Source organism: Martes martes (assembly GCF_963455335.1).
Source record: "Martes martes genome assembly, chromosome: 3".
Lineage (NCBI taxonomy): Eukaryota > Metazoa > Chordata > Mammalia > Carnivora > Mustelidae > Martes > Martes martes.
This window is the reverse complement of record NC_137890.1, coordinates 11,860,448-11,887,229: the sequence shown is the minus strand read 5'-3', so window position 1 is coordinate 11,887,229 and position 26,782 is coordinate 11,860,448. Positions and strand designations below refer to the sequence as shown.

Here is a 26,782-nt window from a genome sequence, read left to right as displayed (position 1 = left end):
CTCATCTTGGGCTATTTTTGCCCTAAATCTGGAACCAGTCATCCTTTGGGGAGCTCTGGCTCCTTCTTGTAGGAAAGGTATTTAGAGGCCACAATTTGGGCTCTGAGGGGTGCTTACCAGCTACTGGCTTGTTCATTGTTTTTAGACCTTTTCTGTAAACCAAGCTAGGAAATAAGTGTATTATAAGTGTCCATTTAAGATATATATATATAATGAATTCAAGTTGGTATTTTCACATCAAATGCAGAATGAAAGAGTTTTAATTTAACCTCTTTGGTCTTAAAGATGCAACTTGTTTCCTCTTATGCCAAAAGCTTGGTTCCCCATGATATCAGCAAAATTACTCACTTACTTTCTCCAGTAATAAACATACAAGAGTCTCAGAATAACAGTACAATCTCACAAAAACAATATACCACTTCCACAAACACAATAATTACTGAAAATGATTTTTAGTCATTCATTTATTTGTTGCCACTGTTTTTTTTTACTGTTTTTTTTTTACTATTTTTTATTATTATGTTTCATTAGCCAACATTTAGTATTATCATTAGTTTTTGATGTAGTTGCTACTATTTTTAGCCGTTGGGTATTTGCCACCAGGAATGTGCAGTGAAATTCCTGTATCGTAAAGTCATTTGAAATAATTCCTTTGTGTTTATGCCACCAATTTGATATACAGTTATGTTCATTCATTTCATTTTGCTTTTAATTTTTAAAGAATTAAAAATTACTTTAATAATTATGTAAATATTCACACGGTTCTACAGTCAAATCCATAAAGCAAATTATACTTGGATAGGTCTATCTTCTAACCCTATCCCCTATATATCACTCTCTCTCTTCTCCTACAGGTAATAATTGCAAGTTTTTTTTTGTTTGTCTTTCCACCTAAAAAAAACAGAAACAAAATATACTTATGTATATATCCTTTACTTCTTAAATAATGGGGAGCATACAATTCACTTTTCTCTGTGTTGTGGTTTTTACTTATTTTGAAAATCATTCCATGGTAGTGTACGGAGATATTTTTAATTCCTTTTTATAGCTACATAGTACTCTATTGTGTGAATGTATCATAATTTATGCAAGTGATGTCCTGTTGATGGAAATTAAATGCTTTTATCAGTGGAGTTTCTATACTGAGTAACTCTGTCACATTGTTAAGCAAGTCCTTTGCTTACTTGCATAACTCGAAAGGAGGGACCTTTCAAGTTACGTCCCCGTTCTCAGCAGCCTTCTCCATGCAAGGGGCTGGCTCTATGGATGTATAGTTCCTAGAGCAGTTAGGTCCCAGGAAGCAAATACTCCTGATAAGATACTAACTAGAGGTTGTGTGTGTGTGTGTGTGTGTGTGTGTGTTTTCTTTTTTTTTTTTAAGATTTTACTTATTCATTTGGTGGGGGCGGGGACAGAGAGAGATAACGGTGTACACAAGACAGGGGTGGGGCAGAGGAGGAGGGAGAAGTAGACTCCCCGTTGAGCAGGGCCCGATGACAGCAGGGCTCCATCCTCAGACCCTGAGGTCGTGACCTTAACAGACTGAGCCCCCCAGAAGTCACCAAACTACAGTTTTAATTCCGAAGTTACTTCAAAAAATTTTCCTGAGGGAGAATAAGAAGTTACTGTTTACCAGGGACAGAGTTTCTGTTTGGGATGAGGAAGAAGTTCTATGGACGGATGGTGGTGATGGCAACACACATTGTCCGTAATGACACTGTACGTAATGACACTGAACTGTGCACTTAAAATAATTAAAATGTTAAATTTTATGTGTATATTTCACCTCAATGAAAAAAGATCTATGGGAAACAGTAAAAAAGTTCACTAAAAATAGCAATAAAGATTTTTAAATGTCAAAAAAATGTTCCCAGTACTTTACTGTGTAACTTTATACCAAAATAAAACTTTCATACATAAAGTAAATGAGATTTTTAATTGGTACAAATGTGCGTTTTTGCAGGGTCAGTTGTAGATGTCCGCAGTGGGGAGATGGCTCCTTTCCCCACTGCCATTAAGACATGAGGGCCAGTCACCTTCCAAGCTGAGTCGTATCTGACATGGCATCTGTACAAATTGCTCTCCGACTTCAATGAAGAGATAGCAAGTTAGCACTTTCCAGACTTATATTTATCTTGCCACACAGTGATCTGGGAATTTTATGGTTTCTAAATGAGGCATTTATGACCAGGAAATCCAGCTCAGTGACAAAGGAGACAAACTGTTATATCCAATTCCTGCTGATGTTCAAGTCGAGGTTTATTACAGTGTGCTGGGGAGGTCAGAGACTCAGGGCAAACCTACGTAGATAATTTTCTTAAGCCCTAAATTTGGATCCACTAATTGATGGGCTGTCGACTCCGGTGAGTTGCCATCACGCCTCACCCTGTCTTCTTCATGACCTTGTTTCCACCTTTAAAACACGGCCTTTCCACTGACCGAGAATGTTTCTAAGACACCAAAAGATCCTTGGCATCTGGGTGTTCAAGACAGGCATCACCTTTTTTCCCCTCAACTGGTTATGTAAAAAGCAGCCTTTAAAACCCTTCAAGTAGGAAAAGCAGCTATTTTATTTCTTGCGGAAAGACTCCTCCTCCTTTCACCGCCACAAGTATACGGGGCTGGTGACCATGAACTCACCTGCCAGTCGCTGGGTACCCCAGAGGCAGGCCCAGCCCCTGCAGTGAGAGCTGCCACTTGACTTGGTTTTCTTTGGGACAACGTGGGTCACAGAGAGTGTGTGGACACGCGGCTGCCAATGCGTTGCTGGGATGGAAGACCACCTTGTCTCCAAGTTATTCATCTCAAAATAAGCAAGGAAGCTGATGGAACTCTCCACAGAGCTGGAGAGGAAAAGCCAGAGGCAACGGGGTGTCTACGCATATTTAGCAATGACTAGAAGAATTCAGAGCCAGGCTGTGGCGCAACAGTGCATTTAGGCAAATCCCCTGGCAGATCTCATGCCTAGACCTGCCTCTTGAAATCTGCATCGTGGAAACACACACACCGGGGCAGACAAACTGGTGTAATGATTCCCCAGGTACCCAACGTCAGCTTCGACAATTACCAACACTTGTCAATCTTGTTTCATCCACCCTCCCTCCTTCTTTCTTCTCAAGTATTTTAAAGCAAATTTCATAAACCATGTTACTTCACCCCCAAGGACTCCAATATCCTGCCCCTCCTGGGACTGTCAAATAATAAATACCCAATATTCACTACCAGAAAATGAGCAATGTTATTTTTAATACAGATGTGGTACAGAATGTTTAATTACAGCAGGGCAGAGATTCTAGTTAAATAAAATTAAAAACCTTTATTTTTCCAAATATAAAATTACTAAATTAATGTCTCAAAAGAAAATATAACATGGTGAAAGCTTTAAAATTACACCACTATTCACCACAGGATTTATGATTTACCGATGACACACTCCACCACTTTGGCAAAAGGATGACATTTTTTTAAAACAGTTTATAAACCTAACATAGCAAAGACTGTGTACATCTCCATATTGCACTTCTTTATGTACAAGGATAAAACAGGAAGGTCAAGTGTGTTGCATATGCGAAGAGCGGGACAAGTTTGTCACAACTGAACTTAATGCAGAAGCTGATGTGAGGAGATTAAAAATGTAGAAATGTCATTATGTGTATGTACAGAATGTGGAGACTGTATGGACAGAGTATGTACATAACTATATACTGTACTACTTTTAAATTTTTAGCATAGTTTTGTTTATTAATAGAGGCCTTTGGTTCTAAACTGCTTGACTAGTTTTAAGCTCACACAGTTTCCTAAGCTTCCATATTCTTTTAAATGCAAGTAGGTGAGTATAAAAGCACTAACCCTCCTTGGCTCACTGGTACAAAAGTTACAATGGTCCATTCCCTTAGGTCATCAAAAACTAGTCACAAAAATAGTTCTCGTATTCAACCCGAATGTGCCACAGGAAAAAAAAAATATGTTCAAGATTTTCCAGCTTTGCCTAGAGGTGGATGTTACTCCAGCCTCAATTTCAGCGCTACTGTCCCTGCTAAGTACATTCCAGAACACCTGTTTACTCTAGGCCATTTATTTTAATACTACTCTGTAAGGAAGAATAAAATTTCACTCCAGCTTAAGAGAGTCCACCAACACCTCTGTTAAGACAGAATGAAAACTTTGAATATTGCCAGCAAGATTTAAAAAAATATGTGTACCCTCCTATGACTCCTCTAGAAAATCTGCTACGAAATAACACAGTTCTTCATTTCCTTTCTCTCCCATTCCCCTTCACGTCTCCTTGTGCTCGGTCATCCCCATGTCTTGCATGAGCCCAGTGATTAGCTTTGGAGATCATCCTGAGTTTGCAAATGACAAAGCAAGTCCCCACAGGTGACCCATGAGGCAAAGTCACACAACTGAGGACGAGCTGGTCATCCCGTGAACCATGGTGCTTGTTGGAGTCCCACTGATGGCATTGAAGATGTGAAGGGAATTCGGTAAGACGCTCGTCTTCTCCTCCAGCGGGCAAATCTTGAGGCACAGAAACACAACATTACCCAGGTGTCATGCCCCTAACTACATTTCTCAATGACAACGTTTATTCATCCCCTGATGGTCACTGCTCCCCTGAATGATGGCGCTTTGTGGAGGCACTGTGTCAGCTCAACTAGCAAATGGCCTTTGTCAGATCAGGATTACACAGAGAAAGTCAAGCACGACAGGTTTTGTTTCCTTTACAAATCAGTGAATGGAGCCTTCTAGACTCACCTTCTAGACTCACCAGATTATAAGGCGGTGAAGCCTGTCTTACACATACTTGGCAGGGACACGACCTAGTCCTGTCCCTTGGAAAAGTCCTTTTAAAAAATGAATCCTGAGCATCTGTATTTCTACTGGCTCCTTTTCTCAGGGCCTTATGGATTTCCATCCTGGGAAGGAGCGAGCAGCTGCCCGTCTGACCCGGAACAAGTCTCTCTTCATATTCGGTAACGCAGGGGAGAATTCTAAGGGCAAGACTTGACCTACCGCCAGATGGCAACTGAGAAGAACATATATATTCAGAGGTTCCCCTGGAAAATCCCAAATCAAGTCTATTCCAGGTTACAACCCTTTTTTGCTTGAGGGTTCAAAAGAGTTTACTCTTCCCAGTTGTTGAGATAATGCAAAGTTCAAGGTGCAGTTTCTTAGAGCATAGCCCTGTGTTAAATGTCCAAATAACATGGGAGTTTACGTCAACATTATCAGTCCATATGTTTTTCCTACTTTCATCTCTTCTGGTGCCAAATGCTGACACCAACTGATCAAACTGTTACACAGGAATCTGCAAGCTCTGTGGAAAAGACCTCAAGCTTTCTCCAAAAACTTGTTTCCACGAGACCATCCCTTTCTGCTTAATTATTCATACATTTCTTTCTTTCATCATTTCCATTTTTTTTCTACTTTCCTAAAGATCCAGAAGAGGGTGGCTCCTTTTGCACACACAATGTCTTTATGCCAACGCTTACAGTTGTTCAAACACAGTCCTAACTTTATGTGAGGCAGTCTATTGAGGTTCAGGAAAATAGAATTGAAAAATGACATTACCATCCCATCTGATTGTGTCAGCATGGAGGAGGGAAAAAAGCACACAAGTGAGAGCTTAGACATTTAAATTAGTTTCCCATGACAGAAATTTCCCAACTAGACCATCACATGATATGTTAACGGACACAAGTGGGCCTGGCTTCCATTTGCAAGACTGAAAGGCCATTATGGAGGGAACAGACAAAAGTTGTTACATACGATGGAGGTGCTAATGTTGCTTATTAAGATTGGCACCATGACTCGGAGGTCATCACTGTGGTTGATGGAGAATGGACCCCTGAGAAAGCAATGCTGTGGCAGCTGCTCTCTGACATTCAGTCGGCTGCCCAGCCAACTGTTCCCTCTGACTACTGGGCCCACATATGTAATCCTACTAGAAGGAACCCCTACAGGAAGGTGATAGTAACAACGTAACTGGGAAGGATGCCCATCAGGACAGGGAGCAGCCACGAAGAATCCACTGGGGCACCCAGGTCAGCTGTAAATAGCCAAAAACTGAACAACTCTATTTTTTTAAGTGGCAAAAGTCATCTAATGCAACAGAAAATTCCTTAAACTGGGCTGGTAAATCCTGGTCTTTCAAAGGATTGGGTGAATGAAAAAATTTCTAGGAACACTATGGGTATTTCTTACGAGAGTTTTGTTTTGTTTTGAACTAGGTTAGTGTGGGGAGGGACAGAGCTTTGAACCATGGTCAACTCTGAGCGAGACAAAAGGGAGGTGGGCGCTGCCCTCCTCTGGTAGTATTGGCTCGTATCAGGTGGGTGAGTTGTTAGCCGTTCCCCCAAGTAACCTGTGTTCAGAAAGTAGCAGCAGGTAGCATGCTACATTCTTCTCCAAATATCAAAATTCTAGAAGGTTTAGGCCATCACAGGGTATATCCAAGACCCCAACTAATGTGTGCTTGCTCAAAATGAGAACCCTAGCACGGCACCTACCTGCTCATGCATGATTTCAGAAAGCTCTTTTGCCATCTCCCTGTAGTTGGCCTTCATTTCTTCCTGGTACTCTAACTGGTCTTCTTTGATCAGACGCTCATTTACTGCTAAGGCTTGACCACAAGCTTCCACAAATTGCCTAAAACGGTGTGAGGGAAATAAAGATAAGTTGAGGACACAGAGTGAGTCCAACTGGTAGTATCTTTTTCCTGAATGAGCACAGAAATGACTGATATTTGATGAGAGAAAGACATTTCCAGTGTGCTTTACCTGAAAACTTCTTTAAGCAGCTTCACTTTGTTGTCTGGGTATCTTTTTGTGTTTGTGTCATCTAAGAAAGCTCGGGCATACGCTAGTGGGCCTGCATTGACCTAGATAAAGAACAAAGATTTAAAATTATGTTATAATAAAAATGACCATTATCACTGACTTGGTTTCAGTCAGCAGGTTCTAAAAATGCCATTTGAGTTAGTCATGACCTGTGTCCTCCAGGAACGGAGAGCCCAAAGAGGAAACCATGGACAAAGCTTATGTTGTTCTATGTCATTTGATTTTATCAACTCAGACATCATCAGGGCACTTGAGATGATTGCTCATTTTATGAAGGAAGAAGCCAAGTTTGGAAAACGGAACCATCTGTTCAAGGTTGAACATCCGATAAATAAAAGATCAGAGCCCAAGTCTTTCAACTGGTATTTGTGCTACTCTACACTGAACTAAGGTCCATCTGGTGAGTTAAGTGAAAAGTCAAAGAATATAGTATATTGACCAGTTTTTAAAAACCAACCGTTTGCCTCCTTGAACTGTGTAGATGGCCATGAGCAAACTGATTTACTACCTTCAAATGAAGTAACCATGTGAAATGGGCTGAATGCCAAAGATTAGGGGCCTTTAACAACAGGGAGAGTAAACCAGAACCCTGCATCTCTCAATCAGCCACGAAAAGTTCTCTGAAGTTGGGCACATTAGGATACATGAGAATGTAGAGAGCAGGAAGGTCAGACCCACTGGGTGGGAAGAAGAAAGTCCCAGGCCTCTGAGACAGCGTGAGAAACAACCTGACCACGTGATTATTGCATCATTTTTCCTGGGAGGTGTGGTGGGCTCAGAAGGTAAGTTAAGTAGGGCGGGCTGTCTGCTCTGTCACTGTTGGCGAAGGAGCTGGGCTGCGGTTCTGATCCATGGTGGACAGGACTTGTGCAGCAACGGCAGGAGAACCAGAGACAGGGAGACAGAGGGCCACAGTGGTGGGAAGTGGGCCCTCAGAGACAGGAGCAACTAGCTAACCCTTAAAGGCGACTGCAGGCGTCAACACACTGGTGTTGTGTGGGGAACTACATTAATGACCTGGGTATGACCCAAATGACCAATTACCCAAAATGACACAATCTACTCAATTTTAAGGATATGTAAAGAAGAGAGTTGATAAGACTTTCTAAGGTCTAACAAAGCAAGATCTTGGAGAATAGAGTCGCACAAGCCACTTGATAGCTCTGTTTTACAGAAGAGCAACCCCAGCAAGGTTCTTGGTGAAAGAATTACAGAAATACAAAAATAAAATGGTAAAGTTAATTTCCTCCAGCTGCAACTTTGTTGTTATCTTGGTGGGTACACATGTATAAAAATCTCCTCATCATGGAGTGATCATCTTTGCTTTTTAAGATGACTGGGTGTTTATATATATTTTTAAGAATTATTTGTTTGACAGAGAGTGTGCATATGCGCATGTGCGGGGGCGGGGGAGGACAGAGAAAGGAGAGAGAAATTCACACTCCTCATTGAGCACAGAGCCTGCAGTGGGGCTTGATCTCAAGATCCTGAGATCAGACCTGAGCCCAAGCCAAGAGTCAGACGCTCAGTCAGCTGCGCCACCCAGGCGCCCTGATGATTGGGTATTTATAAAGCTCTAAGGCTACTGTCAAATGGCAGGGCACATTTTGCCCTTTAGAAAGCTCAACCTGTCCAGCCACACCCTTTACTGGCGCCCACACCCCTCTGCTGGTGTTCTGATAGAGGCTGGATGTTCCCGGGCTCTGTTACTGAGTGAACGGTTTTGTTTTTGAACTGCAGAAAATTGTGACCTCTGACCCCATTATGTAATCACTCATATTGCTGGAATATTTATCAAATTCACTTGATAACTTGTTTTGGCACTTAAGTCTTTTAGGTCATAAGGGAAGAGATTCAAACATCTGTAATTACTTCTGTGGTGAAGGACATTCAGAAAACGTTAGGCAACAACCCAGTGTGGATTTGATAAAAAGGTGACAAGAACTCATTTCAAAAAATGAACCAAAAAACCCCTAAAACTTAGATATTACAATCCAAATGCAACTTTCATAAATGTACCTTTTCCCCAAAGATTTTATTTATTTACTTGAGAGAGAGCGAGAGAGAGAGCATGAGAGGGGAGAGGGTCAGAGGGAGAAGCAGACTCTCCACTGAGTAGGGAGCCCAATGTGGGACTCAATCCTGGGACTCCAGGATCATGACCTGAGCTGAAAGCAGTCGCTTAACCAACTGAGCCACCCAGGCGCCCAAATGCACCCTTTCTGAAAGATAAAAGAATTAGCTATGAGGATATGTGTATGTGTATATGTGTGTGTGGTGTGTGTGTGTAAAATGTATGCTAGAATTATTTATATATACTTCAAATCAATAAAGCAAGAAGCATACTAATCACTGTAAGGAGGTGATTTAACATTTACCAATTTCCAAGGAAAACACATAGGTAAGATACCCTTTAAAAACCAGTAATTTTAAAGTATGATATACAAACCAAAAGGTATATATGAGAGTATAGCTAGTTAAATTTTCACAGCTGAACATATATGTATAATCAGTACTTAGAACAAAAATGATCTTTTCCATAAATGGTGCACATTGCTGGATAGTTATATGGAAAAAAATGTTTCTTGCCCTTATCATACAAAAATCCATTCTGGATGGATTGCAAATCAATATAGGAATGCCAAACAAAAGAAGGAAATATAGAACATTTTTGAGACAGATTTAAGAACCAAGTTCTCACAGAGGACACAAAAATGCTACTACTTAGGGAAAAGGTAATTAAGTGAGTTATATTTTAAAATAAAGAATTTCTGTAAATCAGAAATTAAGAGAGTGAAACTTTAGGTACTTTTCCAGATTATAAATTTCATAGAAACCAAAAAACAACAGTTTTATAAGGAAACCTACAGCTTCTTTATATTTAGAAGAGTCTTAATGCTTCTGGTTAGGCCACTCGAATTCCCCAAACTGAAAAAACTGAAAAAACTGGAAAAAAAGAAAAAAAAGGTTCATATGGAGAGCTGTCTCAGGCCCCTAGCGGACAGCTCAGGGGGCACTCTCTCTACAAGTGGGGTTAGGTGGGGGTCCTAGTTTACCGCCCCCCTCTGGGTATCAGGAGAAACTACACAGATCCTGGAAGGTAAGTGGGATCACCAGGTAAGCTGAGGAGCTACACTCAACCTGGCTGGACTTGAAATTGACCAAGGTCCAGATGAGCCTTGGCACCTGCTGCCCTGGGTTTGCTCTGTCCAGCGCTCGGCTCACCTGAACGCTCACGCTGCCCTGCAGTTTGAGCTGCAGTTTGATCATGTCCACCTCAGCTGAGGAGCACAGCTGCCGGAGCTCGGCCACCTTCTTGCTCATCTCGTCAATGGCCACTTCGATGGGGTTCAGGTCGGTGTGGTGCTGGTACATGACGGGGATCCGCTTCTTCACGTAAGGGAAGCAGTGTATTGCTGTGGAGGAACAGGTCCCAGAATCATTCCGCAGCTTGCACCATCTTTACAGTTACTGAGGTAGAAATACTCAGTAGTCTCATGTTAGAGGTAAGGAACCCAAAGCTTGCCCGAGGCACAGGCCAGGATTTTGTGGGACCAGAGTACTATCTTCCTTTATCACCGCATATGTTTAATGACAGGCTGTATCTTGTGATGTCAAAAGAGCTGGGTCCTTGTTAAGCTTTAATGTGAGAAGTTTGTGTTTGAAGAAATCACTTTATCATTCCCTGCTCAATTTTCTTAACCATAAATGCTTTCCCTTCCTTGGAAGTTGTGAGATCTGAAAGAGCTAGTATATAAAAGATGGCTTGGAAGATATAAAGAACAGTACACTGTTCTGAGATGTCACAGAACAGATTTTAAGTCCAGAAAATCGCTCTATAAACATATCCTTGAGAACATTCATTTCTCTACAGAACTTTGAAACCCGTGCTTGAGTTTGCACAAATCAGAGAAATCCATGAAAAAGAACAAGTGAGACTGTATTTCCCAGCAAAGAATTTTAGGAACCAGAATCCCACAAACTGTTGAAGTCACACTAATGATAAAGATATTCTGAAACATAAATGAATAAAAAACAGAGATAAAAACATTTACTATTTCTTATAGTTTCAGTAAAAGCCGATCAGTATTGTTTTCATTTATCATAACAAGCTATCTGAACGTATCAACACCAAAGAGTTTAAAAATGAAGAGAAAAACAGCCAGTTTCTAATTTGGGTCTGTTTCAATTTCTAACTTGTTGCTTTACGTGATGTATAAATACCTATAGTATCTTTATTTAATATGTATTTATGAATAGACATGAATATATATGCTTAACAGCTTAGTTTAGTTTTTAATAAGCAAAGGTAAGTTCGTAGCGTTATGTTTGGACCACTGCTCTTTAGTAAGTGGCTGGGAGAGTTTACTTAGAAAGGACAAAATGAGAAAATAGGGCTGGCGCCATGGAGCACACAGTTCAGATGGACCATCTGGAGACTAGAAAAGCTGGAAGTGTTCAGCCTGCTGCAGCATCAATTGTCACACCCTTACAGGCCTGTTCCAGTCCCTAAATGTTTGTGTTTTTTTAAAACCAATTCAAGGCCAAAGGTCTTGTCTCCTATTTCTTTTGTATTCCTTGTAGATAGTTTTGAGTGGCAGCCACTGGGATTGATAAACCCCCCTTGAACCTAACACTTCTCTGGTAGTGTGACAAGAACCGGGTGTTGCCACTTTCCGCCAGGGAGCACGGGGATGTGGACAGAAAGCGCTTAACAGATGAGCGCAACTGGGGTGGGTTTGTACCAAGTCCCATGGAAGTGTTTCAGGAGGCTAACGGCCACGTCAAATCACAGAAATTCTGAGGGCTGTGTTTCGACATACAGCACTGTTTCCGAGAGAAAAACGAATTCCCAGGATATTTGTGAGGTGTCCGTGGACTATATGGATTTCACTCAGCGTGAAAGTCCTGAGTCTTGCGATGGTAACTGGAGATGTAGAGGAGCAAAGCAGAATATGATAACATAGAAAACGCAGCGCCTGTGCCTGAGCCGAGCAGGCCTGTGTAGCTAGGTCGCCCCCTGCCTTCCTTGCTGGCCCCATCTTTCCCACTCCCCCTCAGAGTCATTCAGTTGGTCGTCCCCTGAATGTGCTGCATACAAGCACCTGCACCACTGGCCTTGGCCCTGACAGCTCCTTCTCTCTCCAGGCGTTTGCATGGTCTACCCCCTCACCTCCTCCAAGTCTGGACTGAGTGTCACCTCCCCAGTTTATGCCATTTAAACTGCCACCCTCCCCAGTCAACCTCACATGTCTGATCTCCTTTTGCTTTTGTCTAGAACACACATTCACTTCCAGTACAGGAATGTTTACTGCTTATTGTCTGTCTCCTCCTCCTGGAAGGTAAACTGTGGAGATCTTTGTTTTGTCACTACGGCAGGCTAGAACACTGCCAGCGCCCCGTACATTTGTTGAATTAACGAATGTGTTACTGCCCAAGTGGCTAAATGAAAGAACCAAGTGGACTGGAAGGTGGCAAACTCAAGGACTGACTGGGTGGGAGGATGAGGAAGAGGTGGCTGAGAGGGGTGGGTGCCTGTACAGTCTGGTGAGACTGAGTAGAACATGAAGAGCCGGACAATACCTCTGCCCCTCCTGGGAGTCTTGGCAGGATTTGGAAGACTCTGGAATAGTGAGTGACTGGGAAGAATCTCCACAGCAGGAGTCTGTAGGAGGGGGTCAAGCTGGGAGGCAGGCTCAGCAAGGTACAGCAAAGGGGCCTGCAGGGCGATCTCTAGGTTTTGCAAATGATCCCGCAATTCTAGCAGACTGACCAATCCAGGAAGTGAGCCTTTGCCGGGTTCAGAGGGCAGGGAGGGCCAGGGCTCCCCTACAACTCGGACGGTCAAAGGTCTGGTTTGAAGCAAAGCAATGGAATTAAGAACCTGAAGAAATAATAACATAAGGGAAAACTCTCAAGTTCAAAGTCTTCAGAATATACTGGTGTATCTTTAACTGAAAGTTGATATAGAGCTTACGTGCTTTTAAAGATTTTATTTATATCTTTATTTAGAGAGAGCGAGCTCGAGCAAGCTGGGGGAAAGGCAGAAGGAGAAGGAGATTCCCAAGCGGACTCCCTGCTGGACGTGGAGCCCGATGTAGGGCTCGATCTCATGACCCTGAGATCACGACCTGAGCCACAACCAAGAGTTAGACACTCAACTGACTGAGCCACCCAGGAGCCCCTAGCCTATGTGTTTTTAGTGTTTAGTACCATTTAGTACCATTTTTTCCTAACCCATTCTTTAAATCTTTATGATGCCCGACCATGCTTGTGATATTTTGAGATCTTTCAGGATAAAAACTGTACTTTTTGGGGTGTTTTGTTGTACTGTCATCCCTTCTGGTGCTGCAGCATCCTCAAAAGGCAAGGGGCTCAAGGGTGGCTAAGATCCAGCACAATCCAGCAAAACAGAGTGCATCCTTTCCCCTCCTGGGTATAGTTTACAAAGTTCTTTAACACAAGATGGATAGCGTAACCCTCATTTTACAGATGAGGGAACTAAGGCACAGGGAGCAGGTAAATGACTTGCCCAAGATCCCATAGCTGAGCACTGACCCGGATCTGCAGGCCCCAGGCCCAGGCTCTATTCCGCCCACACGTTCTCATCCTCACAGCTGAGCCGACAACCCGGGGGGCTCCTTCACCTCTCTCTGCAGTGTTCAGACTCTGCGTCTCCTCCGCCCTGGCAGGCAGGGAGCTTGGCTCTTGTTCAGCGACTCAAAAATATTTCAGTGACCAGATGGTCAACTGTAACCCTGAAGGGAATCTGGCCAGGAAACACCCTATGGTAATAACTGTTTATAGATCAGTAACACTACCTAAGCAGACTCATCTGAATAAAAAATCCTCACCCTGACTCATCAGTGAACTTGGCATATCTGAAGCAGCAGCACTCAAACTACGGGACACCAGGATCCCCTAGCAGGGTGGGGGGAGCGGCTTGTTCAACACCGGCCCACACCCAGAGTTTCGGATTCAGTGGGGCTGGGCGGGGCCCGAGAATCTGCATTTCTCAGAAGTTCCTGGGTGATGCTGATGCTGCGGGTCCGGGACCAGTGTGATAAGCGCTGACTTAGTCATGACAGCTGGAGAGATAAACAGCCCAAGCTAGCAAAATGGCTCCCCCTAGAAAGGGAGCTGTCTTATCTAAGAAGAAGAAATCTGCAACTGTGTGCATTAGAAAACATTCACTTCCAGCTGGGGAGGGGTTACCCCTGTCGAGGACCATGCTGTTTGTGTTTTACAGGTTGTCTTTACTGTAAAAGCAGGACTAGGGGCTCTTTAAGAATGGAGGCTTTCTGTTTTTTAATCTCAGTTCCTTCCTAGGAAGGGTAGAAGATTCCCCGATAACGCTGTGCTATTTTACGATGAGTCATCGTCTTTCTATGGTAATAGCTTTACTGAGATACAAATTCACCCACTCCAAGTGTCCAAATCAGTGGACAGAGCAGAGGCCCATGTGAAATGCGGCATCTTAACGGTGCTCTTTGTACTCGGCATCACAGGGTTCTGTCTTAGTGACCCACCAGACCACCCAGCAACACTGACTTCAGGACAAGCGACGGGAACCTTCCTGGTTGAGCTTAATGAAACACTGGGTGTAGACACACCTGGCTTTCTGAGCACGCCTCCTCACTGATTTTTGTTTGTTTGTTTGTTTTAGAGTCAAGAAAGTGTTTTCTTTTAGGTTATCCCTGTCATGCTGCTGACCCTAACCCACAAGTGGGTGGGTCAGGCTCCCTCAAAGAAGGTAAAAATGACGCCCAAGATGATTCTACACCGCCAGGAACTGGGAAATGATGCAAAACACATTTCTGAGGTTGGGTTCTCGATGGCTACACAGTGTCCAGGAATCTATTAAAACTCAGTCACAGCCCAGTGGATAGCCTTGGAAGGCAGTGAGCTTCCTGGCAGTGGAGGTATTCAAGCTGAGGTTGGCCAGCCACTCTCGGAGATGAGGTGGAAGGGCTCCAGACTCATATCCCATTGATTCACTCAGCCTACAATCCCTGAGCAGGTTCGTGCTGGGACCTGTGTGATAAAGATACACAAGGGGTTCCTTCCTGTGAGGGAGACACGGAACTGTGTGCAGTGGCTCTTGGGGCCCTGGGCCTAGAGAGGTCTAGAGAGGGGTCCACATGGGTTTCAGAAGGAGTCTGTAAATCACCTCAAATCGTGCGCATATTCACTCGGAGGAGATAAGGGTCCATTGTTTTCACCAGATTCTAAAAAGGGTCAGTGACTTGACTCTGCATATGAACTTCTGCTCTAGTCAAAGAAGGAAGTGCTAACAGGTAAGTAGAAAAGTGTCAGGAGTCCTCCAAAGTAAGCACGAGATAAATATTAAACTGAAATGGACACGTGGGGAAAGTTAACGAAGCCTGAAGGGCCCTTCATTCTAGAAGCTTCTGGATCCCTTGTGAAGAGCTCTTCATCTTGGTGTCCAGGCTCATGTCTGGACATGACTCTTCAAGGAAGAAGCCAGGGAAACGGTACCTGTCAGGATGGTGCGCCGTTTGCACTGCTCCTCCACCCCGCCCTGCCTCTTCCCCGTCTGAGTGAAGGGCATCTCGAACATGAAGCGGCGAATGTTATGGGACCTCTCAAACTCCGTCTTCCTTTCCTGCAATTCTTTCTCATCGAAGAATGGAATCACATGAGTCACCTGGATGTATGCGTACTTGGAATCCAGATCCTTAGGGTTGACCTTTAAATGAATAAACAAAATGGGAGATTGGTACTATTTGGAAGACTCCTTCCAAGCAACTCAAAGCTTGTCTTTCCATTTTTTATTAATAAAAGATTTGGAGGGGCGCCTGGGTGGCTCAGTCGGTGAAATGTCTGACTTTTGATTTTGGCTCAGGTCATGATCTCAGGGTTGCAGGATTGAGCCCTCCCGCCCCACCCCCCTCACCCCATCCCTTGGCTGGGCTCCACCCCACACTACTCAGCAGGAAATCTGCTTGTCCTGGTCCCTCTGCCCCTTTCTGCACTCACACATGTGCAAGCGTGCTCTCTTTCAAATAAATACATAAATAAAATCTTTTAAAATAAAGAAATAAAAGATCTGGAAAAATTTAGAAAAGTTGGAATAGTACAACAAACAGCCACATACCCACCACTTAGAACAATTGCTAATGCTTTGTTTCAAATACACACATGCATACACACATGCGGACGGATAGTTACATATATACACACAGACATTTTTTTAGCTGAACCATTTCAAAGGAAGTGGTATCCATGATGCCACTTCAGCCAGCATCTCCTAAACATGAGGACATTCTCCCCCATGACCATAATATATTATACCTAGTAAAATTAACTTAACCCATAATATCACTCAGTACGCACTCCATTAAAGTTCCTCAAATGTGGCTCTTTGTGTTTGAACCAGAATCTAGTCAATGATGATATTTAATCTAGAATTCTCCACCTCTTTTTCATGACATTGAAATTTTTTAAGACATCATGCTAGTGAATGACTTCCCTGCATGGATTTTTCTGCTGGGTTCCTGAACTGTATTTTTACGTATGTTTATTTTAGTAATAATGTTTAATACCTAGAACCTCAAATTATAATTAATCTGTAGAGAGATTAGATGTAAACAGATGTGGATGAATTACTTTAATACAGATACAGACTAATCTGAGACTCATCTAACTCTAAGTTTAGCTCCTGATTGACTCTGGACATTAATGCTTTTAGAACTGCATCGCTAACATCTGGGACGCACCAGAACACGAAACACAGGCATTTCCCATACAAGCACAGCAGCTAATTTATTAGGGATACAAATCAATTTTGCACATATGAATCGTATTTAAGCTTGCAGAGCAATAAAAGGGCGTCTGACAGAAATGACTGCAGAGAATTTGGAGACAGCTCTGGAACTGAGGCCAACAAACGAACGAGGCCAAGAAGGTTTTGTGGGTCTCAAGTTAGCAGGCACCACTGTCCTCTCAATGGGGATGTGTGTGAAGAAAAACGAGAAATAGGTGCAAATGTGCCTAAAACTTTGGAATTTAAGAAAATCAAAAAGTCATGAGTTATTACTTCTATTTTAGAAACAGCCATTTGGCCAATCCCTGTAACTATACTCAAACCTAGAAATGTAACTCTTCTCAGCAGAACCAATTTAAAAGCAATGGAAACCTCCTGCTTTCCTATTTTTTCAGGGCTTTTTCCATAGACTTCATTTCCAAAGTTGTAGGTCCATGACAATAACGGCAGGAGCAGAGAATTGGTGTCTGGGGGCAGAAGAACACAGGAGAACCCTGAGATGAGGTTACAATGTTAAAGCCACAGCTTGACCTGGACAAAGGTTTCGGTTTCAGAGAAAAAAAAGGCAATCGGACGTGAGTAATTTGGTCTAAGAAAAAAGGAGGTCTTCATAAGATCGTGTTGAGGTTTCTGGTTAAAAACAGACCAACAGTGTGCGTTTATCCCGTTTTCTTTGTGCAGCTCCGTTCAAATGCAGTACAGAATTAACCGTGAGGAGCACAGAGGAGGAGAGAGGACAGCAGTGGATGAGAGTGTTTACTGAAGTTCTAGAAGGCGCTTGCACGGAGGTGTGCTACCCAACCTGGCAGAGTCCCTGTTTTCCCATGCAGGTGGGACAAAGAAGAATTCTGAGGAAAACAGCACCCAGGCACGACAGAAGTTCTCATCTAAGTTCCCACACAGAGGGGTAACCAGTGAGTCAGAGTCCCTCTCAGAAGCCTGCTGCTATGGACTTCTATCCTCCCACCAAATTCTCAGGGTGAAATCTTAACCTTCAATGTGATGGTACTGACAGGTGGGAGGTGATTAGGTCATGAGGGTGAAGCCCCCAGGAGTGGGATTCATGCCCTTATATTAGGGGCCCCAAAGCGCTTCCTCACCCCTTCTACCATGTGAGGACACAGTGAGAGGAGACGGTTGTCTGTGAACCAGGAAGAAGCAGCTCACCAGACACAGAATCTGCTGGTGCCTTATCTTGGACTTCCCAACCACCGCAACTATGAGCAATTTCTGTTGTTTAAAAGCTGCCCAGTCTCTGGTGTTTGTTACAGCTGCCTGAATGGACTGATGTCTAGAAATACCAGCAATAGGATTAGGGTGACTGGGGGAGGAGTGAGGTGGAAACCAAGACGAGTGGCCAAAGTCTATTTGGAGTGGCCAAACTCCAGGTTCCCTTCCCTTGTCCCCACTCCTCAAGACAGAAGAGGTTGCCCCTTGGAGAAACTGGTCTGGAAAAAGTCTAAGTAGGTTTACCAGTCTCAGCAGAAAGCAGGGGCAAAGGTACAGAGCAGAACACAGGGCGAGCAGGTCAAAGCTTGCAGACCGAACGTGGGACCTTCAACCCTTGCTCAGGTCCTGCATCCAGAATCCAGAATTACCTGTTTCCTTGTCCCCAATCTACCAGTTGGGCAGGAAACTGGAAGATGCTTCCCTGGAGGAGAAAAAGGGCCTCAAGGAAACAGATTTCAGAGACTAGGATTTCCAAAGCAGGGCTCAGGACGGAAAATGAACTAGGGATTCCCCAAAAGGGTGAATTTAGGAGGATGTAGAGCTTATCACTGCTGGAAACTGAGCAGGAAGACATTTTTGTTTGCTTAATATTTAGTATTTATTTATTTACATTATTTTTATTTTATTTCTTTTAAAGATTTATTTATTTTAGAGAGAGGGAATACATGTGTACATGCATGAGCTGGGGGTAAGGGGCAGAGGGAGAAAATCTTCAAGCCGACTCCCCACTGAGCACAAAGGCCCACACAGGGCTTGATCTCATGACCCATGAGATCATCATCGGAACAAAAACCAGGAGTCAGATGTCTAACCAACTGAGCTACCCAGGTGCCCCAATTTTTATCATTTAAAAAAATTTTTTTTTTAATTTTTATCATTTTTAAACTGAAGTGTAACTGACACACAATATTACATTAGTTTCAGGTGTACAACATGGTGATTCAACATTTCTATACGTTAAGCCGTGCTCCCCACAAATGCAGCCACCATCTGTCACGTGACACTATTACAGTAGCACTGACCACTTTCCTGGCGCTGCGCTTCTAACCGGAAGCCCACATCTCCTACTCCCCTTCAGCCATTTTGCCCATCGCTCTGCCCCCTTCCCTCCTGGCAACCACTGGTTTGTTCTCTGTATTTATAGTCGGATTCTGCTTTCTGTTTGTCTATTCATTTGTTTGCCTTTTTATTTAGCAGGAGGACATTTTTAAGGCAAAAACCAGGAGCTCTATCTTGGCCTGAATTTCAGGAAACAAAGGGATACCCAACTTACTGGAGATGTCCCAAAGACAGTGGAACACATAAATACACAGAGAAACGTATAGTTTCAGAAAAGGTCTTCCTAAGAGCAATACAGCAGAGGACACCCGCTTTAAACAGAAATCCTAGATCTCACTCCTACAAACATGCTGGCTAGTTAGTTCCTTCCTTGGTCTGTCCGTCAGTCTGTCCATCTGTCCATCATCATGCTGAACATGGTATATCCTTTCAGATGTTACTTTGTAAAAGGTATCTTTTGGTTTTGTTTTGTTTTGTTTTGTTTTTTAAAAGAGCACAGGCAGACAGAGGCAGAGGGAGAAGCAGGCTCCCTGCTGAGCAAGGAGCCCGACGTGGGACTTGATCCCAGGATGCTGGGATCATGACCTGAGTCGAAGGCAGCCGCTTAACCAACTGAGCCACCCAGGCATCCCGATATCTTTTGTTTTTAAACATTTAATTTATTTATTTGTCAGAGAGGGGGAGAGAGAGAGAGAGTGCGTGAGCACTAGCAGGGGGAGCAGTAGGCAGAGGGAGATGCAGACTCCTCACTGAGCAAGGAGCCTGATGTGGGACTCAATCCTAGCACCCTAGGATCATAATCAGAGCCGAAGGCAGATGCTTGACTGACTGAGACACCTAGGCGTCCTGTAAAAAAATAATCTTTTTAAAATAATGAAATCTTTACTCAATGAAGGACGTCGGAAATCACAGAAAGGTGTCAAGAAGAAAAAAATTACACTTGTTACTCAAGGCCAACCATTCTTAATTTTTCTGTTTCTCCCCCACTATACACATTTATGAATATGTATGATCAATCACACACCATCAATCAATCAATCAATAATACAGTATTATATTGCTATAAAATATTCCCAAACATGGTCATACCTTGCCAGAATCCTGTATCATTTTGACATTTTCAGAACCAAATTTATCTGAGTAAAGTTTAAGGAGTCTCTGGGAAATTTCTGACAGAGGCGTGAGTTTGGGTTCTTTGTAAATATACTCTTTTCCATCTTCATCTTCAAAGAATCCCTGTGACATAAAGCACAATTAGAGCTATTCCCAATTATAAGCCCTAGGTTTACCACCCAGGAAGGATGCTTGTGTTATATGGGTTAAAAAAAAAGAAAAAAAAAAAAAGCAGGGGTGGGGAGGATGAGTCTAAAATAAAATCCTACTTCAACAGGCTTTCTAAAGAGGAAAGGAAAATGATAATAATGTGAAGTCGGGCTGCAGAGATAAAGGAAAACACAGAACTGCAAACTCATTCACGAATGCTGTCATTAAGTGTTGAGTGAAATGGAGGATCAGGGATTCAAGACTGTTCTCTTGAGATCGAATGATGGGATTCAAGCCTGTTTCACATTCCCAAGAAGCAGAGCTCACTAACGAGTGGTTCGGCAGCCTGCTCTGGGTGGGCTTCGGAAACGCACATACTCTCCCCTCACTGGCCTCCCCCACTTACATAGGACTTTTCGGCATAAACAGAAACATTCCGGTCTGGAGCAGGTTCCGCTAAAGTTATCTGAAGGGTGTGTAAGTTCTGTTTTGCTTTATTTATGAGAAAAATATGAAAGGGCTGGAGCACAATAATCAGAAAAGTTTCACGCCCACCGGTTGGCATGTGGATCAGCATCAATCATGTCTGAATACAAAAAGGCTTAGAATTGCATGGGAAGTGAAAAAGGTTGAAAATTTTAAAGTCCAGATTGGGGTTAATACTTGAAAGAAATGAAAAAAAAAGTTTCTCATCTAAAATAAAAGAGAAAATGGTGCAAAATACACGGTATATGAAAAAAAAATGCAGGCTAACATGAGACAAATAACACCCACATCAAACCAGGAGTTTAGATGCAGTAATTTTACTACATTACTTGCTTTTTAAGCATTTACTATAATTACCTCCACATCTGTTTCACTGTCTGTGAACTGGTATTGCTATAAAGTTATAAAAGACAATAACAGGGTAAATCGAAGGTTATATAATGCTCACAGAAAACCACACACCCTAAATAAATGATTATAACTTAATGCCATTTAATCATGTTAGAGACTTGGAGGTTAAACTTGCAGTTAAATTTAAATGAACCCTTTTTCACAGGGTTTCTGAACTATGACAAGGGTAAATAAACTTGTGGAGATATTATACTACAAAGATAGAGATGCACAGGGAACACAGGAAACCGGAAAAGTCTTAATTTTCATTTTAAAACATGCAGTATAGATGTGTAAGGAAACAGGTGATTTATTTCTGTAAATGGAATAAAATGTTAATTTTTTTTTTTTTTGGAGTTTGTAATGACCGGACAGATATACATACAGACTGGAAAAGGCAACTTGCAAACCACACTGAGGTACCAAAGGTGTGCTAAAAATGTCTTATGGAGGGAGAACTTACCGCTGCCTTAAGAAAGTAATAAAGAAAAGACAGGAAGAGAAAAAAAAGCAGAGAGTTTACTGCCAAGGAAGGTAAGAATCATACTAAATATGACAAATTCATCAAATTAGCATTTATAGAAAATAGAAAATTTATAAAATACAACTTCTTAGAATTAAAAAAGCAAAAACAAAAACAAAACAAAAACAAGGACTTAGGAGGGCTGCAGAACAGAGAGGAGGCTTACCTGTCCAAAGAAGGCCACTCGGAAGTATGTCCCCAGGAGCCTGCGGCCCGAGTGCATGACTTCGGTCACTTTGCTGTAGGCCCGGTGTAGTGTGTCATACAGATGGGCCAGCCTCTGAAAAGCAGAACAAAACCCATTTCCTCCCACTTAGAACTAGTAGAATCAGATTTAAAACAATTAAACGAGATCACAAAGGTAAAAATTCCTTGGATTTGAGTAAAAGAAACAAAATGCAAAAAAAAAAAGAGTGTCTCAAGTGCATAATTGGTAATGACCACTTTTCAATTATAATATTTTCTACTCAAAGAGCTATTTTGCATATTGAGGATCCATTAAATCTCCACGTTGCAGGAAGCAACTTCTGTTTTCAAGTCAACATCAAATGTCAGAGATGGTAAATTAGTCCTACAAATGACGTTTTTAGTCTTTGCTTTTCCTACTTTCTTTGATAAGCTACGGAAGCTGGACCACCTCCCCAGCCCAGGAATGGTGGCAGGGACAATAGCTTCCCATGTGGAGGAAGCAAGGAAGAGCTCTGAGGAAGAAGGAACCTGGTGATTGTACAACTCGGTTCTTGGCAACCTTTCAAAACTGGGGTGCCACAATTGCCAATCCTTGTGTTTTGAGATTTGGGGTCTGTACGGAGGCAGGGCCCGTGTGGGCCATGTATAATGGCTCTGCAGGTGGTGACCCCCAGCATCACACGGAGGGTGATGAGACCACAGGTTACCTCTGACCATGGCCTGCTTGCTCTCTTTGCATGTAAGAAGGTCTGGGTGTGTGTGTCACCCCATTGTCCTCTCAAACAGGAAAAAACAAACCACTCTGATACCTCGAAATCTCTTCGTTTCTCGTAAATGGGGATGATGAGTTTATAGATGTCAGCGATGAGCTCATAGCGTTCAGCCTTCCAGAGTCCATCTGCACACTGCTCTAGAAGCTCCATGAGCACATCCTGATCAAGAAAGAAGGCCACGGGCCAGAGAAGAGTGTTACAGGAAACACGACATTGTATTCTTTGCAGAATGCTTAACCAGTTAAGATGATTAGGAGGAAAATTTCAAAATACATTACTTCTAAACACTAACTTCCACACTTGTAATAAATAGCTCATCACTACGTTCTTTTTTAATGAGCCACTTTCCAAGCATTTATAAGCGGAAATGAAGGGTCACATTATATACCTGTGTAATAGTTATATACCATGGGGAACAATGGATACTGATAGCTTCACACAGGCTCTCAATCCCTGTTTGGTTCTCTTCTTATAATTATAATTTAGAGAATTTTTTTTCCCCCTGGGGCACCTGGGTGATTCAGTCAGTTGGGGTATGACTCTTGATTTTGGCTCGGATCATGATCTGCGGGTTGTGGGATTGAGCCCTCCGTTGGGCTCCGTGCTCAGCAGGGAGCCTGCTTGAGAATCTCTCTCTCACTCTCCTCTCCTCTCTTTCTAAAGTAAATAAATAAATCTTTAAAAAAATTTTTTTAAATTTTTTCCTTTCTGAGAAACAATGACAATGCTGAGACATGAAATTACTAAGTGTGACTTCAAGCCAAGTCAAGCATCTCGGAACCATTTAGTGATGGCACATGGAAGGCATGATGCCAGCCTCACCAACAACCTTTCCTTGGAAGTTTCTATCTGCTGAAGTTTTGGTAGTCACCACCTCTTATAAAAGTCCTTGGACTTTGGGAGGAGCTAACACTTCCCATGACTCAGGGGTTAGGGCATGTGGCTCAGGTGTAAACTAATTAGCATGAATCTACTTCCTGGCCTCATCATTTGTGGAATGTGACCTGAACGGGCCCATCAGGGTGAATTTTAGGACCTTGTCCCGGAATGCTGGGAAGGAAGTGTTCTCACTGGCCCAGACTCGACAGGTACCAAGGAGCCTGACTGAGGCCAACAACCATCTCAGAGCCAGTCAGGGGCCCATGTGCCCTACTAAAAGAGTGGAGCTCCCCCTCCTTCCCAAAGCGGCTGCATCATGGATAACTCTGTTAAACATTCACACTGATTGCTGTCTGTCTTTCTGGGACTTCCTAATGGAAGCCAATTTACTCAACCTTTATTGTTGAAGCCCATTTGAGTGGGATTTCATCAATGTCATTGAGTGCATTTTAATGTGCTTCTTTGTCATCTCTATAGCTTTGGTGAAGTGTTTATTCAAATCTTTGGCTCACTTTTCTACTGGGTTGTTTATTGAGTTTTGAGAGTTCTTTACATATTTTGCATAAAAGTCCGTTTTCAGGCACACGGTTTGTAATTTTCTCCCAGTCTGCAGTTTGTGTCTGGATGTTCTTAACAGTGTCTTTTGAAGAGCAGAAGTTTTTGATTCTGATGAAGTTTATCAAGTTTTTATCTTCTGGGTTGTGCTTTACATACTAAGAAAAATATTTACTACAAGTCCATAAAAATTTTCTCCTTATGTTTTCTTCCAGGAGTTTTATAGTTTTACACTTAAGTCTATGATCCATGGAGTAATTTCTGAATATAGTGTAAAGTATGGGTCAATTTTTTTTAAATGAATGTCCAATTGTTCCAATACCATTTGATGAATGCTATCCTTTCTCCACTGAACTGCCTTTGAATCCTTGTCAAAAATCAGCTGAACCTACAATTAATCATAGGAGCGTTCCTGGGGGTTGGGGGGGAGATGGGGTAACTGGGTGATGGACATTAAGGAGGGCATGTGAAGTAATGAGAACTGGGTATTATATAAGACTGATGATCACCCAATCACTGAACTCTACCTCTGAAACTAATAATACACTATGTGTTAATTAATTGAATTTAAAAGAAAAAAAGGAAAAAAGACAAGAGAAGTGTTAAAAAATTATCTTCTCTAGGTCTCAAATATACTATGTATTCTGCTAAAGCAAAGAAAATAAATTGTATAATCTGAATGACTGGGGGAAAAAAATCGACCAAACCATATGTGTGTGGATCTATTTCTGGCTTCTCTATTTTGTTCCACTGATAGAGATGTCTAACCTATGCCAATACCACCCTGTCTGGATTACTACTCCAGCTTTGCAGAAGGGTGTCTCCACAGTGACACTAGTAATATCTAGAGCCACACAACTCTTTGTCCTGGGGTCTGTCCCATGTACTATAGAATACTTAGCAGCACCCTTATCTTCTACGACAAGACACCACCAGCAGGACCTTCTCCTTTCCCCCTTTCCCCAAACTGTGACATTAAAAACCATTTCCAGACATTACCAAAAGTTCCCCAAGGGATGGGGGCAAAATCATCCCAATTGAGAACCAACGCTTTATAATAACCTTAAAAGTCAGATAGTGTGACTCTTCGAACTTTTTCAAAACTGTTTTGGCTAGTCTAGTTCCTTTGCTTTTCCATATAAATTTTAGAATTCATTTTGTCAATTTCTACCAAAACCCCAGATGGGAGTGTGATCAGAAATGCTCTGAATCTGTAAATCAGTTTTAATAATAGAGTGAATTATATTAATTGGTTTTCTAATTTATTTATTTGTTAGAGAGAGAGAGCGAGCGAGCACAGGCAGACAGAGTGGTAGGCAGAGGCAGAGGGAGAAGCAGGCACCCCGCCGAGCAAGGAGCCCGAAGTGGGACTCGATCCCAGGACGCTGGGATCATGACCTGAGCCGAAGGCAGCCGCTTAACCAACTGAGCCACCCAGGCGTCCCTATTAATTGGTTTTCTAATGTTGAACCAACAGTGAGTGCATTCCCAGGGTAAACCTTACTTGGTCGTGGTTTATTTTTCTTGTTTATATTTTGCCTGATTAAATCCAATAATATATCTTTTAAGGCAGTTGCCTTTAAACATGTTTTGTATCCTCTATTATACTGTAAATAAAGGACAAGACCTTTGTTTTTCATTCCTAACCTAATTGTTTCATTCCAGGCCTAATGCTTACAGTTTATAGATCCAAAGAAAGTTTTTTATATATATATATACACACATATATATGTGTGTGTGTGTGTGTGTGTGTATATATATATATATATATATATATTTTTTTTTTTTAAGTAGGCTACACACCCAGCATGGAGCCCAATGTTGGGCTCCAGTTGAAGCGGGGCTTCAACTCATGACCCTGAGATCAAGACCTGAGGTGAGATCAAGAGTCAGATGCTTAACCGATTGAGCCACCCAGGCGCCCCAAAGGTAAACATTTCTAAAGCAGTTGGGAATCAATTTACCAGAAAATACTGTCTGACTTACAAAAAAAAAGGATCTTTAAAGCAAGGCATTTAACTCTTCTGTCATGTTTACAACATACAAATCATAAAATCATCATCAGTATGACTAAACTCTGAGCCAAAGCTTATAAAGAGGTATACCAGTTGTCTCATACTTTTATTGCAGGTCTTTTAAGTGTAAATATTAAACATTACATAGTAACTACCACAACAGCTATAGACAAAGAAGAAATCAGAAAAGGTTCTAATACCATCTCTTCTCCTCATGCATGTGTATTATTATAAAGATGTACATCTTTCTTAGTTGTCTCAAATCTTTTCCAGTGAGAGAATCTGCCCAGGCTAAGCATGACGAATGTTTATGATTATTCTCCCTATCCGCTAATTATAAAAAGTTAGATAAAACCTGTATAGTGTCAGTATCAATTTCCATATCAGTAAAACTGGGGATATAATAAAGGTCTAACCTAATTTGGTGGTCAGGAGGATGAAATAAAATTTTACCCACCAAAATGCTCTGAAAACTACAAATGCTGTGTGGTTAAATTTATAGGCCAGTTAAGCAAATCTCTCCTATTTCAATCTTTGCTTTCTACTTCGTACTGATTTTTTTAAAATGGTATCTTACTTCCACTGGACTATGTAATATTCCACAGTGCTACACACATATTTGGTAGTTGGGAATTTCTTGGAGGAATGAATTAGTCTGCCTATTTTGTAGTAATATAACAGTATTATTCATAGCTGCCCTTTGCTGTTGGGAAGTGAGCTAACAGCCTTGCACCGTTTGCACACCTTAGGTCAAAGACATTGTTACTGGGTAGTTTTTGAGCATCTTCTTTCTC

At 42.1% G+C, this 26,782-nt stretch overlaps 1 protein-coding gene across 6 annotated transcripts in view; it reads right to left on the bottom strand.

Annotated features, from left to right (window-relative positions):
• Positions 1 to 3,216: 3,216 nt before the first annotated feature.
• Positions 3,217 to 26,782, bottom strand: part of DOCK9 (dedicator of cytokinesis 9) — a 173,961-nt gene continuing 150,395 nt past the window's right edge. For 3 of the 6 annotated variants that reach the window (XM_080799506.1, XM_080799508.1, XM_080799510.1), the window contains 9 exons: positions 22,576 to 22,698; positions 21,744 to 21,857; positions 21,022 to 21,057; positions 20,005 to 20,151; positions 15,339 to 15,549; positions 10,065 to 10,255; positions 6,780 to 6,880; positions 6,510 to 6,648; positions 3,227 to 4,518 (listed from right to left, as the gene is read on the bottom strand). In XM_080799506.1, coding sequence (XP_080655632.1) covers positions 4,396 to 4,518; positions 6,510 to 6,648; positions 6,780 to 6,880; positions 10,065 to 10,255; positions 15,339 to 15,549; positions 20,005 to 20,151; positions 21,022 to 21,057; positions 21,744 to 21,857; positions 22,576 to 22,698 — 1,185 coding nt within the window. In that variant the 3' untranslated portion in view covers positions 3,227 to 4,395. Of the gene's footprint in view, positions 4,519 to 6,509; positions 6,649 to 6,779; positions 6,881 to 10,064; positions 10,256 to 15,338; positions 15,550 to 20,004; positions 20,152 to 21,021; positions 21,058 to 21,743; positions 21,858 to 22,575; positions 22,699 to 26,782 lie in introns of all 6 variants that reach the window. The other 3 variants (XM_080799509.1, XM_080799511.1, XM_080799507.1) reach the window with 3 other exon arrangements.